The sequence below is a fragment of the Manduca sexta genome, chromosome 17, assembly GCF_014839805.1.
Source record: "Manduca sexta isolate Smith_Timp_Sample1 chromosome 17, JHU_Msex_v1.0, whole genome shotgun sequence".
NCBI lineage: Eukaryota > Metazoa > Arthropoda > Insecta > Lepidoptera > Sphingidae > Manduca > Manduca sexta.
In genome coordinates, this window is record NC_051131.1 from 4,241,386 (window position 1) to 4,260,090 (window position 18,705).

At 33.4% G+C, this 18,705-nt stretch overlaps 2 protein-coding genes across 2 annotated transcripts; one reads left to right on the forward strand and one right to left on the reverse strand.

Annotated features, from left to right (window-relative positions):
- The first annotated feature begins 1,049 nt into the window (after window positions 1–1,049).
- Window positions 1,050–4,460, forward strand: LOC115442367 (granzyme-like protein 1). The gene is made up of 5 exons (XM_030167389.1): window positions 1,050–1,136; window positions 1,658–1,806; window positions 2,646–2,797; window positions 3,281–3,498; window positions 3,987–4,460. The coding sequence occupies exons 1-5, from the start codon at window positions 1,067–1,069 to the stop codon at window positions 4,379–4,381; spliced, it is 984 nt and encodes a 327-aa protein (XP_030023249.1). The 5' UTR covers window positions 1,050–1,066; the 3' UTR covers window positions 4,382–4,460.
- LOC115442366 (L-ascorbate oxidase) lies at window positions 4,454–15,602 on the reverse strand. The gene is made up of 9 exons (XM_030167388.2): window positions 15,372–15,602; window positions 14,446–14,790; window positions 13,500–13,713; window positions 12,983–13,146; window positions 7,943–8,094; window positions 7,560–7,773; window positions 6,969–7,169; window positions 5,534–5,672; window positions 4,454–4,890 (listed from the first exon to the last, which is right to left on the reverse strand). Exons 1-9 carry the CDS (start codon window positions 15,496–15,498, stop codon window positions 4,659–4,661), a joined length of 1,788 nt encoding a protein of 595 aa, XP_030023248.1. The 5' UTR covers window positions 15,499–15,602; the 3' UTR covers window positions 4,454–4,658.
- Window positions 15,603–18,705: the final 3,103 nt, after the last annotated feature.

Consider the following 18,705-nt stretch of genomic DNA (forward strand, 5'->3'; position numbering starts at 1 on the left):
GCCTATTGAAACCGGATATACACAGGCTGATCTTGGAACGCAACACACGAGGGTCACTATGGCGGGTTTTAACACCTTGTGTACGGTTTTCGCTATCCGGGCGGATATAAAATATATCCTACCACCAGCAAAAGTATTTTGGCTGAACAAATAAAAACTGTATAAAAAGGACTGAACGGACTAGTGATATACCTATTTTATCTTAATCCCTTTTATGTGAATTTCGACCGCGTCAAACCTCAATGTAAATCAGCCAGGTAAGCAGAAAATGTTATAGTGCACAAGAGTATGCGCAATAAGCGGGTGTACTCTCTGTTCCTTGACTCTTATAGCCCAGTGAGCCGGCAATCCAACATGACCGGAGGTAGATCAGGCGCGGGTCCAACGACTTTACGTGGCACGAGAATATCACATCGCCATCTTCCTGACTCCGAGCTGCGACTAGGTAATTTTAAAAATGGAAAAATCCAGTCACCTTTGTTGCCCGACTAGGGATTCGAATCCAAGGCCTCAGCACGCTAGTTGTACGCGTACGCATTACAACTACGCCACTAAGGCACAGTAGCAATACCGTCGAAATCTTTGAATTGCAAAACTCCATACAGAAGTATACTTCAATAAGACGAGCTTACAATAAAAATTTCATCACTCAATTTAAAGCCCCTAGAGATATAGTTGCTAAAATCCTTCCTTAGGACCTACGTTATATAAGAAAGCACAATTTTGAAACTGAACTAAGCTGTGGGTTATTAGTCAGTGCTCAAATTTTTTTAAGAAGAAAAAATAATAGACTAACTGAGAAAATATGTAACATTATGTAATAAATAATTTGAACTTTTATATAAACCAGTCCATCAAAATCTTAATACACAATTTAGAATAATATAGATCATAAAAAAACACTGATAACTCTGCTACAACTTGATTATTCGTTTTTTTATATTCATTTACAAGATAAAAGTTGTTACTGAAAGATGTATTTGTTTATAACTTCTGCAAAAATGCGGCCCCATGAAATTCTTCTCAAAGCATGTTATATAAAGACGAAGTCACAATGTAACAACTCATGTATTTTGCCATGAACTTCCGTGAGAATTTACTTATTGTATTGGTGTATTGCTGTGTTTTATGGGCAGGTAATGATTATAAAATATCTCTATAACAACAATTTATTGTACTTCAGGTATGCGTTGCTGGCGTAGTTGTATTACGTTGAGGTACGACATTGCTGAGGTCCTGGGTTCGAATCCCGGGTGGGGCTAACTAATATTAGTATCAGCCAGGATTCTGGGATATATTATATACCCGATATGACGATAGGTTTGCCCGAATCACACGAGGGGATGTAAAACACAGGTGAAAAGATAATACTCTAGTTGGTTCTGTGCTGTTCACACACATATTCATGCCATTAATACTTAAATAGGGAAGCAGAAATGCAACTAGTGTACACAGGTTTTGACTCGTGTATTCTGTCTCATGATATGATAAGTAGCAAGCCTATTGCCATATCGGGCACTTTAAGGCCCTAAAATTAAAAAAAACATAAATTGCACATCTCCAACAATAAACTTTCAATAAATTGTGTACTGTAATGACTTCAGCGTCGTATAATACAATATAATATGAAAATACAATATATATTTTTTTAAATTAGCACAATCTGCGCCTACGGAAAAGAAAGGTCGGATTGTGGGTGGTACAACAGCCAAGCCGCATAGTCATCCGTACTTGGTTTCCCTACAATATCGATTACTATGGATCCGGGCACATTTCTGCGGCGGCGCGCTTCTTAATGAAAATTGGGTAAGTAACTTGAAAACTGCAGATAATTCAATTACTTTGCCACGCTTGAAATGTAAGGAGTCTTGCAATTTCAACACATGCGATATGATAAACAAAATCATTACAGAAATGGCAGACCATTAAATACCCAATAAATCAAACTGAAGCATAGTGAACGAATAGCGTCGTTCTCTGGTTGTTTTAAATTTTAATTATAAATACACAAATACAGTTTTATATTAGATTTGTTTGCTATATCTACTAGTAAATATAGCATAACTTTTGTCCGAATAATATTTCTTTAAATTTTTAATAAGTAACTTTGATTTATATGTATATATTTTAAATGATATTTCCTATCGTTCACACTTGTAATCCCTCATTACTAAATAATATAAGCCGTGGATAACGTCTTAAGTTGCTTATTTGTATAACTGTAAGAAATACTAATTCGTAATGCCTAAAGAGAAACTGTTTGTTGGATTCTTAAATAAATAAATAAATACAATTAGCATAATACGAAGCCAGGTAAATGTCGATAGCACCACAAAATTGTGAACTGGCCGACTTAGTAAATCAACTCACATAATTTTATTTATACCTAATTGTAAGTTCGCAATTATTTAATTTTTATGCTGTTAATTTTTCTAACAATTTAAACTTCATCCCTCCCCTTCATATTTATACAATCTTTCTGATTATTCTACCCAGATATGTATGTACTACATGCTTTCCTGACACCTACTTATGAAGTCTGTATTTGACGCCCGGTGCGCAACTCCAACTTCACCTAGTCCGGATTTTTTAAGGTGTTTATAGTATAAACTCTCCATTCTTACTCGAAATATGTTCTATTTAAGGTGTTGTCAGCGGGCCACTGTGTAGACCAGCCGTGGTACATCCGATGGATACCAGTTGACTTGATTGCTGGAATAGACGATGTAGACAATTTCGGTCCGACGGCTCAAATTGGTACCATCGCTCAGAAAATACCACATCCGTTGTATGGAGGGTTAGTATTTTTCTATTGTTATTGGAAAGGCTGGCTGGATAGAAATGTACAGTCCAATGTAGATTTCTGCTGCGAATTGACAAGCATTATACAGTCAGCAACAAAAGTATCTAAACAAATAAAAAATTTCAAATCATTTGTACACTTTCGTATTCTTACAAAAATATTTATTTCTTCGGAAAAATAAAATATAAAATATTTGCACACTTAACATATAGACAAAAACATAAACTGAACTTATATAGATGATATGAAATTTTAAATTTATTCTACTACTTTTGTGCTTTTGTTCATATTATCTTCTGTTGTGTACCAATTTGAAACATTTTAGACACTAAAATCACTGGGGTTTCTGAGACCATCTAAAGTCTAAATGATGCAATGAAATACCGTACAATGCTTTGTAATTCGAAGTTCTGCATTCCTTCGTCTAATCGACAGATTTTCATTATACATAACGATTAATACTCCTTTTAATTACAGAGATATCGGACCTTATGACATAGCAATGATTCAGATGAAAGCACCATTCCGATTGACGAAAGAAGTACAACCAATTAATCTGCCAATCAACAATAACTTGAGGTCACAATATCAACATTTAACTGTAGCTGGATGGGGATCATTAAAAACAACTGCATTTATACCCGACCTGCCGAGTAGACTGCAAGAAGTGGAAGTGACATATATACCATTTGATGGTAAGGATATAGCAATAAATATTACACATTGAATTATAAAGACATCAGCAATATCACAGTACATTGGCTTAAGGCAGTTTGCAGTTCAAGAACTAAGGCAACTTAGTTTAGCTTCGCTTGCATAAGTAAATTCCCATAAAATATAACTTTGTTGACAAAGTTTGGTTGCAAATAAGTATGAAAAAATATCTCAGATATACGAGCTAGGCTAAACTAACTTTGCATAATTTCGGTCTGCGACTTGCGTAAAAAAGTTAGCTTAGACTTTGTAGAGCAACGTCTATGTATCTTGTACCTGTGTGACATTTAATCCGTGACTTGCCAATTCTTTCTGTACTATAGTTTCTACAGCTTTTTACGTAATATTTACTGCCGAATACTATAGTACACTATTCATATTTAACATACATTTTCATGTTTCACACTAAGGCCATTCTTGATTAGATAACGTAATAAACATAATAATATAATAAACCTTTAAATTCTAGAATGTTACGACGCAATTGACGAAGTTTCATCAGAAGGAGATGAAGAGAATCCGTTAGACAGAGTCGCTCATTTATGCACCGGGCCTCTTAGCGGGGGCATAGCAGCGTGTTCTGGCGACTCTGGTGGACCTTTGATTCAATACATCTCTCCTAGTTTCGAAGATACTAACGCAACAGAGAATCCTATTGCCAACGAAATCAATGTTGAAGAAAATGATTTCAAAACGGATGAACCAAATAAGATTTTAAACACTAATGTAATAGATAATAGAATTCCAATTGTAATAGGTGTTGTTTCTTGGGGCATATCGCCTTGCGGAGTGAAAGGCGCACCAACTATCTACACAAATGTATCGAGTTATATGAACTTTATCAATAAGTACCTTTATGATTAGAAATAATAACATTTTTAATTGTAACATTTTAATAAATAAATTAGTCTATAATATAAAAACAAACAATACTGCTATTTAACAAATGATTTGATTTAATATCTTTATCATTATGCCGAGCAGAGCAGAATTTAAGAAAAATCCTGTTAACATTTTATAAATACCAAAGACAACAGAATATGCTTCATAAATCGTGCATGCGATTACAATGCCTATAGTCAGTAGCGGTATTTATAAATTACAATTCTATTTACAACTACATAAGAACACTTTTCAGTCTTTAATTAAGTAACACGTCCGGCGGGCGGTAACTGCCACATTTGTGTAATGATTCTGAGACATCCTTGGGTATCGTCAGTGGTACTTGTATTATGACGGCAGCAGGTAACGATAGTCCACAAGACCTGCATTCCAGTAACCAACTTCCTCCACGGTCGAGTGCTATTCTGACTATCATGAATCCTTTGTTAGGTATCGTTATTGTATCCTTGTTGACAGGATTTTTTAGATTTCTGAAAAATTACAAATATATCTATTAAATTTATTTAAAAGAGAGCTATGATAATATTTCAATAACTTGAGCCTTTTAAAGGCGCTGGACTGTTAAAGACAAACAACTCTGTTCGGAGAAATTTTGCGATAGCCATTTAAGATCCTTTTCTGAATACATAAAATTAAAACTGCTCGCCTCGGTGGCATAGTTGTATTACGGTACGACTCCAGTGCTGAGGATTTGGGTTCTATACCCAGGTCGGACAAAGTGATATTGGATCTTCTACTCAGTATCAGACCGAGTCTGTAAATTTTCCCCAATATGGCGATTGGCTCGTCACCTATCTAATAATGGGATGGAATACACATGGCGGAAAGTGCGAACACCCATTGCACCTACCACTTCGCGATAAAAGACGTGAATGGTTGTATAAAATTTAAAAATGGAATATTAGAATTTGTTAACTAGTAACTTTTACTTTCAATGTCTTGGATAATATCTGGCGAGTAAGACCCAAACCCACTATCCTTCCCTAGTCTTTTTTTCGCTTATAACCGTAAATGCGTGTTTATTTCAATCACATAATATCAGCTGATACGCTTTCTTACTGGCCAGTCTGTACAAAAAAAAACAATTAATACTACGAAACTGTTAATGATTACCTGACAATTCTACCTTCTTCGTCCATTCGCATAACTTCTTCTCTCGTTAAGGGATGGTGGTGAGGATGTCGCCACGTAGAAACTACTTGCATACTGAATCCATGCATATGGAAGGTATACGAGTCGTTACCACCAAAACCTAAAAAAGACTTGAATATTATTTATGTACATTACCTTCTTTAATTATAATCGATATCTGTAGCTATTACTAATATGCCTTACTACTGCTATCTTTGACTCTAATAGAAAACAATAAAAATGTATGTAAATGATATATATGATCGATAAGTCTATCGCTAAGATGTGTAATTTTTTACATAACTAGCGTTAAAGATTGAAGAAAGGTATGTTGGGTACGACCCCTAATGTAGAATTCCCTTTAAGTGAATATCAAATTGCATATTTTTTTACTATTTAGAAATATATTATGTCGGTTAGAAATTTAGTGTCTCAAGACGCCGTGAATTATAATTCACTATATTCTATAATGCAAAGTTCTGGTTTACTTTTTTCATTTAAGGACCATTCATACAGTATACACAAATCATTATAAAACAAAAATTTATTACATTTTTAATAGACGCGCTTCTTCTATGAGAAGACAGTAAGCAATCAATTGAACAGCGGCAGAAATTGAGCATTATCATTAAGATTCTTATTAATTTGTAGTATATATTATGTCATAGCTATATATACCAAGCAACATGCTGGACATTTAATTGCAAAATATAATCACTTTGCCAACATAAAATCCGCATTACAATAAAAAGTTTTACGGAAATGAACCATTGTTTTGATTCCATGCTTTTTGTTGAGGTGTCGACGAGAAATCTATTATAATGAAGAACGTTTTACATAAGCCTGGAGACAGCACGAAATATTTATTGACTTAGCTAATAGCAATTATGCTCAATTGCATAGAGTTATCACTAAATGTTACAACTATAGGTTCGGCGCCTACTACGTGGAGAAGGCAAAAGTACATCTTTGGGTATAATAATGATGATCTTTACAATTTTATGCATGACCGCAAATATATAGACTATGCTTTCCGTGTTTTATTTTCGGCCATGCGAACTAACTCAAACTAATTTAGCATAGTCCTTGTTCTGCAACGTCGTCCATAATAATATCTAAAAAACCTATCTGGCAGAAATCTTTTATAGATTAAACATAGCATTTAGAACATAGTATTACGTACTTACTTATTTTGCAATTTGAAGCAATGTATAAGAAATGTTCTATTCAGCATTTTGTATGTTGAAAACTATATAAAGTGACCCAAATTCCAATCTATTATTACAAAATATTTACAATAAATAATCGAATATGTTATTATAATTACTTGACTGAACATATTGTTTGGCAGCCTTTGTAAAAAGTAAACCACATCCAATCTGTAACCCCTTGAATATATAAAGAAATAAAATATTACCTTCATTAACCAACACCAGTTCCATTGTTTCTCCTTGGACAGCGTTTAATATTTGTATGCATTGAGCCTCTAACTGACTTCCTTCTTCACCGACGTTGCATATCAAATCCTCCCGAACATCCTTCGGTTGCAACAAAATTGGCGCATTCGGATACAAGAAGCTCTTTCCATTGATTTGAACGACGCCATTATCTTTCAAAACTGGAATTATATTTTTGTATATAAAACATGTTATCAAAATTGTTTCTTTCAACGGCTACTAAGCGATATGAACAGGGTTGGGTTCCATCGTTTTTTTTTGTCTTACAACAGCGCATAAGCAATCTTTTTGAGGAGTTACAGAACTTAATTCAAGAGCATAGTATAATACTTTCTAGGTTTTATTGAGTCTTACCGTCTATGCTGTCTGAATATAACCATTCCACAGTATACAATTTTAGGTAATTTTAAATCACACATAATATGCCTGACGTTAAAATCGTAATCAAGAAGGAAGATTCGCTCCATCGGCGGTGGCCCATATATTTCACTTATTAAAAACTGCTATTTTAAAGGAGGGGATTACAACAATTAATACTGATGTATACTCACACATTGGTGCAGGATAGTAAGGTTTCTTTGGTATAGCATCGCTGATGTATCGAAAATCATTATCTTTTACATTGACAACGTTTTTATCAATGGACAAATACACAGACTTTACTTCAGGACTGTGTGATGCATCCTTTGTATTTTTCGAGGATTCCAACATTTGTCCGTTTATTGTTAAATCTATGTCAGTATCTTGATGTTGTCTTGGATCATTCTGAAAATAACGATTATAGCTTGTAATACCATAATTTACAACCATTCTTTTAAAATTGCATTTTTAAATAACAAACAACGTATCTAATTTGAAAATTTATAATGAAAATACGTATACTCTTAAAAAAGATGGTACCACCATAAAAAAGCAATTGCCATAAATAATTTACCTGTTTATCTAACAGCATGGATGTGTAGTTAAAACCGGAGTACAAGAGCATAGCAGTTGCAGTTAAACCTGCGCAGGAGTCGGCACCACGCGCTCTCACCCAATATCCGCCACTACTCTGCGACATTCGCACTACTACGTCCATACGTTCACCTGAAAATATAAGGATATTTAGATTGACTTTCGAATTCCATAAGAAAATCATATTTTATATTCAGTTGTTTATTCTAAAACTAAAAACAAATTGAACATTATACCGACAATAGATAAAACTTGACAAACTTCAACATAAAAGTAATCTTTATATAAAGTAATAAAATTTAAACAGTCCGATGCCTATAAATTATGAATATTAAATAAAAATTAATATGAGGGATATACGAGTATATACTGCAACAAAAGTCCAAATAACAGTTTTTAGAATTGTTATCTATCTATTTGCATGTTTGTACACGCATCACGCAAAACACAGCCTTTACCTAGAGCTGTAACTTAAAATATAGGCTCCATTTTATCCGGGGAAAATATAAAGCGGTACTCTAATCCCGGGAAAACTATATCACGCGGGCGAAGCCGCCAGTAAAAGCTAGTATAAAATAAAAAGATAATATGATCTAAATTATCGTAGTTATGTTATTTATGATATTTAGTTCGTAGTTTATTGAAATAATGGTCACATCCGTACTAGTGTTGTAAAAACGATTGACCAACATTGAAAAGGTGCTGAAAATTACATAAGTTGCTAACAATCGCACTATGTCGTGCAACTATATCGCACGCACGTCTATGCAATTTTAACACTAACTTATTTTAAAAACATTCTCTTTCGATCTAGCATTCTTACATAACATTTTTCTTTACGAATCTAAACAGACAAATATAAAATAACTTAAGACTTTTTATTTTAATCTTTACAGTTGAACTTTGAAATGCTACTTACGCCTCTCGACTGAGTGAGCCAATAGTTCAATGACCTAGCAAGTTTTTTGCTGTACAAATTAGCTAAATAACTTCAGTGAAACAAGAAAATATAAAAAAAATGGTTTTATTAAAGCTGTTACAACTGCGTCTCTAAATAAGATTTGTGTTTGATAATTTTAATATATATTACATATTACTTACTCTTAAACATACTTATAAGGCAGTCGGATAATACCTATAGGTAGCTAATAGTATGAAAGCTTCCATATCTATACTATTATATAAAGCTGAAGAGTTTGTTTGTTTGTTTGTTTGTTTGAACGCGCTAATCTCAGAAACTACCGGTCCAAACCGAAAAATTCTTTTTGCGTTGGATAGCCCTTTGTTCGTGGAGTGCTATAGGCTATATATCATCACGCTATACCCAATAGGAGCGGAGCAGTAATGGCTAATCTCAGGAACTACCGGTTTGAACTGAAAAAATCTTTTTGAGTTGGATAGCCCTTTATTCCTGGAGTGCTATAGGCTATATATCAGCACGCTATGACCAATAGGAGCGGAGCAGCAATGAAACATGTTGCAAATACGGGGAAAATTATTAGTTTTGAGAGCTTCCGTTGCCTGCGCTGCGTAAACGGTTAAAGTTATGCAACAATGATGTATGATGGGATTGTTCCTCTTAAAAAGTTCTAAAAAATATATTACAAAACAAAGTCCCCCGCTGCATCTGTCTGCCTGAACGTGTTAAACTCAAAAACTACCCACCGTATTAAGATGAAATTTGGTATGGAGACAGTTTGAGACCCTGGGAAGAACAAGGGCTCCTGGTAAACTACTACTTTTATAACGGAAAACTTTAGCCTGAAAAACTTTATAACGCGGGCGGAGCCGCGGGCAAAAGCTAGTCACTTATGAAGAAAGTAGGCATGTAATAAATTTCTAAATCGAATAATGTAGTACCTGATTCCATCATTATATCTTTAAAATAATAATTATCCCCAGCACAAGAGAAGATATTATTTTAACCGATTGCAAAAAAGGAGAAGTTTATAAATTCGACGTGTATTTCAATACAATCTTTTTAAAATCTATTTATGATATAAAAGGTTTATGACCTAAAATATTAAATAATGACTCCTTCGATCATTAATTCGACATCCGTCAGTTCTTTGTTTCGTTTATGATTCTTATTGCGTTAGAAAATACGTGATGTTCTTAATTGCAGTATTCAATGATTTCCTAGTGTTGTCAGTTATGACTTGTGACGAAACTATAAAAAAGTACGCTTTAGAATGTACTAATGTTGCCAACACTCGATTATTTGGTCAAGTATTGGGTATTGCATAAATCATTTTGGACTAGTACTCGTTAGTCAATATATAGTACTTAAATTTAAAGCCAAAGTAGGACTCACACACTTGCAGATTACATTAAAATAAGTTCAATATATATTGATTTGTAATATTGCTACAATGGTAGTTAATGATGCTATTTATAACGCTTAGCCTCAAGATATATATGTTAAATAAAGATAAATTGAAAGGTTTGCATATTGTCTTTATAAACGCATTTAATATAATATATTATAAATGTAAAGGTGTCCTTGTAAACGTTTTTGTTTCTTTTAATCTCCGCCAGGTGGCGTTGTTGTTTTGCTGTGTCAAAATGTATTGAGTTTGTTCAAATCAAATTCATAAATGTGAATCAAAGAAATCTTACTCAATTTTATATAAATATAGTCATAACCCAACAATATAAACAAAACAGAACTTATTACTAAAGCAAAGATAATATATAAAACAAAGCCCCCTCCACGTCTGTCTGAACGCGATATGGAGAAAGTTACCCTAGATAAGGCACAGGCTAATTTTTATTTCGAGAATATATACCTACTTATACATATACACACATCACGCATTTATCCCTGAAGGAATACAGAAGCGAAACCAGGGTACCCACTTTCCGCCAAGTGTGTTCCGTTCCATGATGTAATAGGGAGCGAGCCTATCGCCATATCGGGCACAAATTCCAGACCCCGGGCTGATACTGAGTCGAAAAATCCAAATACCACTTTGCCCGACCCGGGATTCGAACCCAGGACCTTTGAGCACTGCTGTACCGTACCGTATACATTTATAGCAGGGCTTTTATCTCAGAAAATCTATTTCACACGAGCGAAGCCGAAAACAAAAGCTAGTTAAACATAAACAACTAGAAAGATGAAATGCAAAACAAGTACAGAAAGAAAGTGAAATTATAAAAGGAAACCGGTTTCACAGTGACCTTAAACTTAGAGCCGGCAAAAGTTAGATGGCTGAGTTAATCGCCTTTCTCCTCTCACTTGCCGCAATAATAGTAAAAATATAAATTACAACTACCAACGATAGCGCAGTTACTCAATCCGTTTCATAGAATTACATTTACTTACGAATTATTTTTACGTGGTGTTTAATCTTTGATATACTTTCGCTAATTTATAAGTTTGAGAAAGTTAAGATAGTTTTGTAAAATTTTTTAAACTTATAAATTTAGCAAAATAATTTAAATTTGAATTTAAACATTTCAAAAATCGCCGTTAATCTTATACCAACTTATATATATGAATTCTACGGGCGCAAGATCCTCAAAACGAGATGTCTAATGTGTACTCTATACACCCTATCATTCTGCTAGAGTTTAAATAATTAATCAAAATTGTCCTAATATGCATAAAAAAATAAATCCCGTCTCTATACTTTGTAAAGTCTAATATGAGCCTTATAACAGCTATCATTGAATACATGCTTATAAATTTTATATTTTTGAGCGGTACTGTGAAAAAATACCATACTTTATCGATGCCACTGCAGTGATAATAGCCGCTACATACTACTGATTATAAAGTTATTAATTTATCAGACAATATAAATCGAATAGAAATTATTATTTTAAATAAAATAATCATGTTAATCGCCTTAAAACACCTTTAAAAACATAAAACATATTATGTTAAAATATTATTATTTATGTTGTGTCAATTATCAACTATGTGTGTTAACTCAATAAAAAATTTAACAAACATTAATTACTTTTAACATGCTCCTAATTTCAGACACGTTACTTTGACAGCTGTCACATGGCTCATCCTAAATTTTACACAATACAAAATAGGTGTTAACAAACAAAAAAAGAAGATAGGCGTTACACAGCTAAATATGGTCATTGACATTATCTGACAAGTACTGAAACGACAAGAGATGTGTAAATACTAAAGGCCTTCAAATTGTCGCTTCGTATTGAGGTGAAGATGCATCAAATGCACTTGTGTGTACAAATATTATACATAATAATATAGAAACACACCTTAACCTACCTAGTTATATGATATAGCTATAACTATGCGGCGCCTATATACCGATATAAGTGTCGTACTTTCATTTTTAAATTACGGCTTTTTGACATTAAGTCGCTGCGCAGACGTAAGTGTTGCAAGGCACGCGACACAAACTGGCGGAAATATGTCAATATTTTGTTGTCATGAAATAAATATTATGACTAATATTTGGTTCAAATAGTGCCTTGACAATTTGTTCAATTCAATTTACCACTTTAGCAATTTAGTTAAATCAACTTTTAACTAATCTGTACGTTTTCCACAATTAACTGTCAAGAACAGGTAATAATGTTCTATGAGTAAATAACTCAAACCATTAAAAGGATTTATTATTAATCAAACTGCTAAATATGGATAAATTAGAACCAGAAATTAAAAATATTATCACATAGTATTATATCATTATACAAAACATACAAAAACGCATTACGACTTAATATATGTAAAAATTTAATATTCAAACTGTTTTCCCAATATCCTTAACGGTTTCTTTTAAATATATTCGCTATGGCTACATACCTACATAAAAAACATGCAATATTCAGGTACACATAATTTACAACATATCTAATATCAAAGATTTTTTTATAATTATAAAAAAGTGATAATAAACTTTCTCAACTTTCATCTTATGTTACTTCTCATTACCACACTATACGCTATAATTACTCTAATCAGATTGTATTGTAATTTGGAATTCCTAATTTATAGCCATTATCATAGAGTTCAATATAACTTCGTCCTTACCTGGATATAGTTGCACATTGTGCGTCATCACTGGTTTGACAGGTTTCCCATCGGTTGCAATGATCATCAAGTCATGACTATCTATGTTTATAGTAACAGGACATTCTATTGCTACAGCATTAATGAGCCGTAATCTGTACGCGTATCCAGGCAGAACGAATAACCTGAAACCATTGAACATATTTTTGTTATTTGGAAAGAATTCATGTGTCATTTTATACAACCTAGGATAGTTTTGTGTTCATAAAGAAAACGTAAACACAACACTATCTACATTTTCCCAAATGGAATTACTAAATTACGGGTACTAAATTATGTACTAAGATATAAATGTTGAAATCGCTTGTTCTTTCAACGGTCTGAACAAGTTTTAAGCAAGCTCTAAAAAATACTTTTTAATGTATAATCTCTAATGATTAAAAAAACAGCTATGTAGCCGCAAAAGCTACAATAATACTTTAAAACTCAGGGTTTTATTGCGAGCTTGTAGCTCTTTGATTCAGAAATTAGCACCCACTTCGTAGTCTCTTCATCGCTGTTAATAACAAGAGCATTTGGCTGAATCTGGCTTGTATCTTCAAGACTGCCTGTAAGTGGCACTGGAAACTTGGCACCTATAAGTAGCGAATTCTCGTTGCCCCTATCAAAGTCATATATAGAAGCATGTGGCTCCAGAGGCTGTGGCTGGTTTACAACGAGCAGTCCGTATACACCGTCGCTTTGATGGGCAACTGGAAAGTAGATTGTAAAAATAGAAGATCCTCAAAAACAAAAATATTTTGTTACGTGATGACGAGTTTATATGCAACGTCCCACATAATTTTTTATCGCAATTAAATACTTTATAATTTTTTATTTATTGACAACTGCAAAGCTAATCGTTATTTTATAATAATACATTTGCAACAAATCTATTTGTAGTTAGATTATTGGACATTCGACATCACATTCAAAGTTATAGTCATTCGGCGTCTATAAATTGTCTGTTACAGAATCGGAATCAACAACCTTTACAACAACGAAATTTTACATTAACTAACCAAAGGTTATGATTATAGATACATATATTATGTACCTATAATCATAACCTTCAAGATCTACAAAAGATCTGAAAAGATACCATGAACGCTATATACACGTAAAGGAAAATTATTTCAAAATGACTACGGTTTATTATACAATGTTTCCTTCCACTATACTGGTCGGAGTGAACCCAAATGGTTAATCCTCTAACATTTTACATTGCAGTGTTATTGGATCCTTCAAAGAATTACAATAAATTACAGTTAATTTTACATTGCAGGAGGAATTAATCTTAGATCACTTATAGTGTTATTGACCTAATATATTATTTACAGGTGAGTAAATCTTATTATGATCTACAATAAAACATTACGTAGTATTATGGTGATCGTCGAAAAAATCCTACGACTTTTCTTTACGAGCTAAAATTAAATACATACCAGAATCAGCATGATAGAAGAACGTCCCGGGAGATGATGCCACAAATAAATACTTATATGTCGTCCCATACTCTACAGGACACTGCGTCACCATAGGAACTCCGTCCATGAAAGGCGTTCCTCTTTGCTCCACCCCATGCCAATGCACAGCGATACTTTGACCAGGGATTCTGTTCGTCACTTCCACCACAATGACGTCATTGACGCAAGCATATATTGGTGGTCCTGGCGCTATCCCGTTTATAGAAATCGGGAACTTATTATCTCCAATAGAAGGCTCAATGTTGAATTTGTAATGACATCTTTTCGGTTTCACGTTAAATTTGCACGGCCGATAACATTTCTCTAGAAAATAATATGGACCCAAATAAGAGCCAGTTGTATGAGTAATATATAGGGGTATTCCTTTGTGTCTGGAACGGCAAATCATATCTTGCAAGGTAGATAAGCATAACATAGAACAAAAATATTGGATTTTTCGTATAAAAAAACATCGTCCGTCGCTTCGAAAATGTTGGCACTGAAGCTCTACATGGACGCCGAATCAATATTTTACTTTATAATGCAATTATGGAAGTAAGCAATGTAGTAGCCACTAAATACGTGAATCTTTTTTAAGTAGTAGATATTGTTATATATAAACGCTCTAGCGTAACAGATATGATAATTAAATCTCTACATTCTGATGGGGATTTGAAGGAACTACAATTTGTTACTTATGTATGAGGTACCTATTATAATACTATTTCTAACAAAGAAATTAACATCAAATATGTATTTGTTGAAAATATGATCGACACATCTTCGATTTTGTTCTTTCATAATTTTCATTGAGATATTAACCTAGTCAATGATTGTTTTGTTCTTAGATTTTATCTACAAAAAAATATCATCAATATAACTCATTAATATTAATGTAAACCAACCTGAATTCTTTAAGGTATCCTCAAGTACATTTGCAGTATATGACACAGGACTGTCTACCGATGCCTTCCCATTATTACTTATATTTGCAATCACGAACAAGCAACAAATGAACACTTTCATTTTCATTTATCACAACCTTATACTATTTCTAAGTAAAGTGATATCACGTTGCACAACCGGTCCCTAGAGTGTTTAGTTTACAACTGCCGAGGCCAGTCCGTCTATTTTGTAGCGTGTGGGCAAAAATCTAAACTTGTAAAAGGTCTTACAGACTTGTTTGCGAGTGAAACAAAGATTTGAGCATAGTCGAATTATTTGTTCGTTCGCACGCGCGGTAAAATAAAGGTTATAAATCGACCGCCAAAATCAGATTTTGCTACTTAATTACTCATAAATTGATTATAATATGTATGTATTATAACAAAGAACATGTATGTGTACTGAGTGAAGTTATCATAATCTATACATTTAAATCAATTTATCATTTAAAAATTGACAAATATCGAGAAAATAATTAGAAAGCAATTATTGTTAATACTAAAAAGACTCAATATTTTTTTTTAAATAGACATCAAGTCTGCATGCGCCTTTGATGCTTATGTTACTATTTTTTAAAGAACAAGAGTAATGAAAGTAAAATTAACATAACCTCGTAAGCGCTGACTTCATTACAGACAAAATATCTTTTGCATTTTTTAAGTGTTGTATAACTACGTTCAGTAATAGTCTTTATTAACATAATTATGCGCCAAAAGTAGTCCACTGCTGAACAAAGATTTCCAGACTGACATGACACCTTGGAAGCAACCAGCAATGATCACTTATCTAATCAAGACTTCATGCCGTAGCCCAGATGCATTCCTACAATCATTAACGCCAGTGGAAAACAGAAATATGTATGGGAAAGACATATTATCCAATCGATAAATGTATCGCTAACATATGTCATTCTCATACATTGCATTAGAATTAACGATTGCAGAAAGGCATCTTGGGTACGGTATCTGAGAAGTATTTTTTTATTGCTTTAAATAACGCGACGAATTTGCCATTCGCTTTATGGTAAGCGATACGACCGCCCATAAACATGAGAAACACCTTGAATAACAAAGTATTGATTGGTATTCCACTGCGCTCGTCATCCTGAGACATGAAATGGAGTTCCAGTAGTTACACTGGATACAATGTTCTTCAAACCGGAACACAACAGTGACTACACACTGCTGGTTGCCGGCAGAATAAATAAAAAAAGGAAAACTTATATACAGTAAGGTAATCTCAAATTAGAATATTCTTTTCGTATAATTAACGAAGTGGAGCATAACAGCAGGATTATATATTAATTATAATATTTTTTTCAATGTTACTGCAGTAACCTCGAAACACAGCTCTTTTGGCACAAAATCAAATATGGCGATCAATCTACAGCGGCACAGACTAGAAGATACGATTTAATCTTCATGATGCCACCAATCTTACTTCTATTTTACTAATATTATTTTTGCGAAAATATATAAAAAAATATAAAAAGAGTTCTAAGATAGTATAGAGCGGACATCGGCAAGATTGTCATACTAAAATTTTGCGCTCATGCGATGGTTACTCAATCGAACGTGAAATAGCAAAACACCAATGTAGAATACTTCATAAGTTTTCCATATTATCGTGATCAGCACGTTTTTATTAGTATATTTTCTATAAATATGTTATTTTTGTATTAATATCTAAGGACGCTGTGGCATCTTGTCACACATTTCAAATAAGACAACGACTTATTATCAATTGACAACAACTTTTGAAGCACAATTTGGTCCTGATGTTCAGTCTATAACTAACTATGCTGTCTTTGGTTAAAGGTAAACGCAGAAACAGCTGAACGAATTTAGATAAAGTTTGACACACGGGTAGACCATGTCTACACAGACACTACTAGTTAATTATATTTATGATTTGAGCACTTTTGTAGCGGAAAGGGAACTTTACGTGAGCGAAACCGCAAGCAACACCTAGTAAAGCATAATAATCGCAGAACCCCGTTGTAAAAATTCTCCTGTAGCATGGACGGGATTCTTTGACTTAAGTAATTCCAATATCGCTTGATAAAATCCTAATAGAGAAAAATTCACCGGACGAAATATATTTATGATTCTTGATGTATTAGTAGAATCTAATGTAATTCTATTAGATCTACACATATTTCTTAATGCAACTCGGTACTGACCATTTGATCATGTTACAATGCGAACTTAGACCGCTTATCTAAATAAACATTAGTTTATGCTGCAATATGTCTCAACATAGTTGGCCTTCGAATAAACACGCCAATTTCAAAACCATGGCCACGTGTGGTCGTTTTTCTGGTAACATTTAGGTGAATATAGGTATTAGGTATGTAGGAATGTATAATCCATAAATTATATAAAATAATTTCAATCAACTTTACTCCTCCAAATTATCATTATATATTAAAAAGATAAATGTCATATTGAAATGAAGTGGAATAATTTATTTGAACCTGAACAATTTTGTACATTTAGATTCAGTCAAGTTTTACTGTACCACTAGTTCGGAAAGCAGTTTTCGCAGAGTAGAAGAAGAAGAAGAGGAGATAAATAGGTACAGAATACAATCCAAAAAAATTACATTTAGTTTTCTATTTACTTTACTTGTAAATAAAAAATGCAATTCCTAGTTCACACGAGCAGCACCCGTTCACGAGCATGAAGCATGTGCCAACCATCGGCCTCCTGAATTATGTTGCAGGGAAGGCGCCAACCCCGCACACAACGCCACTGCGAGCACAGAGCTATTAACATCAAAACATAGATATTATCTACAGGAAAAAGCGTTGGAAATAAAAAAAAACTGCCCAACTCTAACTGATAATGAGTAAATAACAATTCTTTCATATCACTATAATAAAATTAAAATACGAACGATACATAAACCCATTTCGAATTATTATAGGCCGAGTTAGCCAGTACGCAACTCTTACAATCGTGGTTAAGAAGCAACATTGATTTAAACATTTCCGTCGAAATAACGAAACCTTGTTGAAATCAACAAACAGCACAATACATTACGTACAGCAACTAAATTATAATACGATGATTTGAATACAATAAGAAACACAATTGAAGTGATCGTTTATTTTTATTGTAATTGAAATTTTTACATGTTGTTACAGACACGTGTAGTTGAAGGCCCTATTCCATATACGAAGGCATATCCATCCTTTTGCAGAGAGTCAAATATCCCCTAATGGTGAAGGAAAACATCGCCCTGCAAACCTGCACACATGAGAAGTTCTCTATGGGAATTTCAAAGGTGTGT

Bases quoted from the DNA above. Each gene is read 5' to 3' on its own strand.
- LOC115442367 (XM_030167389.1), top strand. From the start codon at position 1,067: ATGTATTTTGCCATGAACTTCCGTGAGAATTTACTTATTGTATTGGTG. The intron at 1,807-2,645 runs GTAAGTAACTTG...GTTCTATTTAAG, and splicing joins CGCTTCTTAATGAAAATTGG to GTGTTGTCAGCGGGCCACTG. The intron at 2,798-3,280 runs GTTAGTATTTTT...TTTTAATTACAG, and splicing joins CCACATCCGTTGTATGGAGG to AGATATCGGACCTTATGACA.
- LOC115442366 (XM_030167388.2), bottom strand. From the start codon at position 15,498: ATGAAAATGAAAGTGTTCATTTGTTGCTTGTTCGTGATTGCAAATATA. The intron at 13,714-14,445 runs GTATGTATTTAA...TCTACTTTCCAG, and splicing joins CTTCTATCATGCTGATTCTG to TTGCCCATCAAAGCGACGGT. The intron at 4,891-5,533 runs GTAATCATTAAC...GTAATTTTTCAG, and splicing joins GAAGAAGGTAGAATTGTCAG to AAATCTAAAAAATCCTGTCA.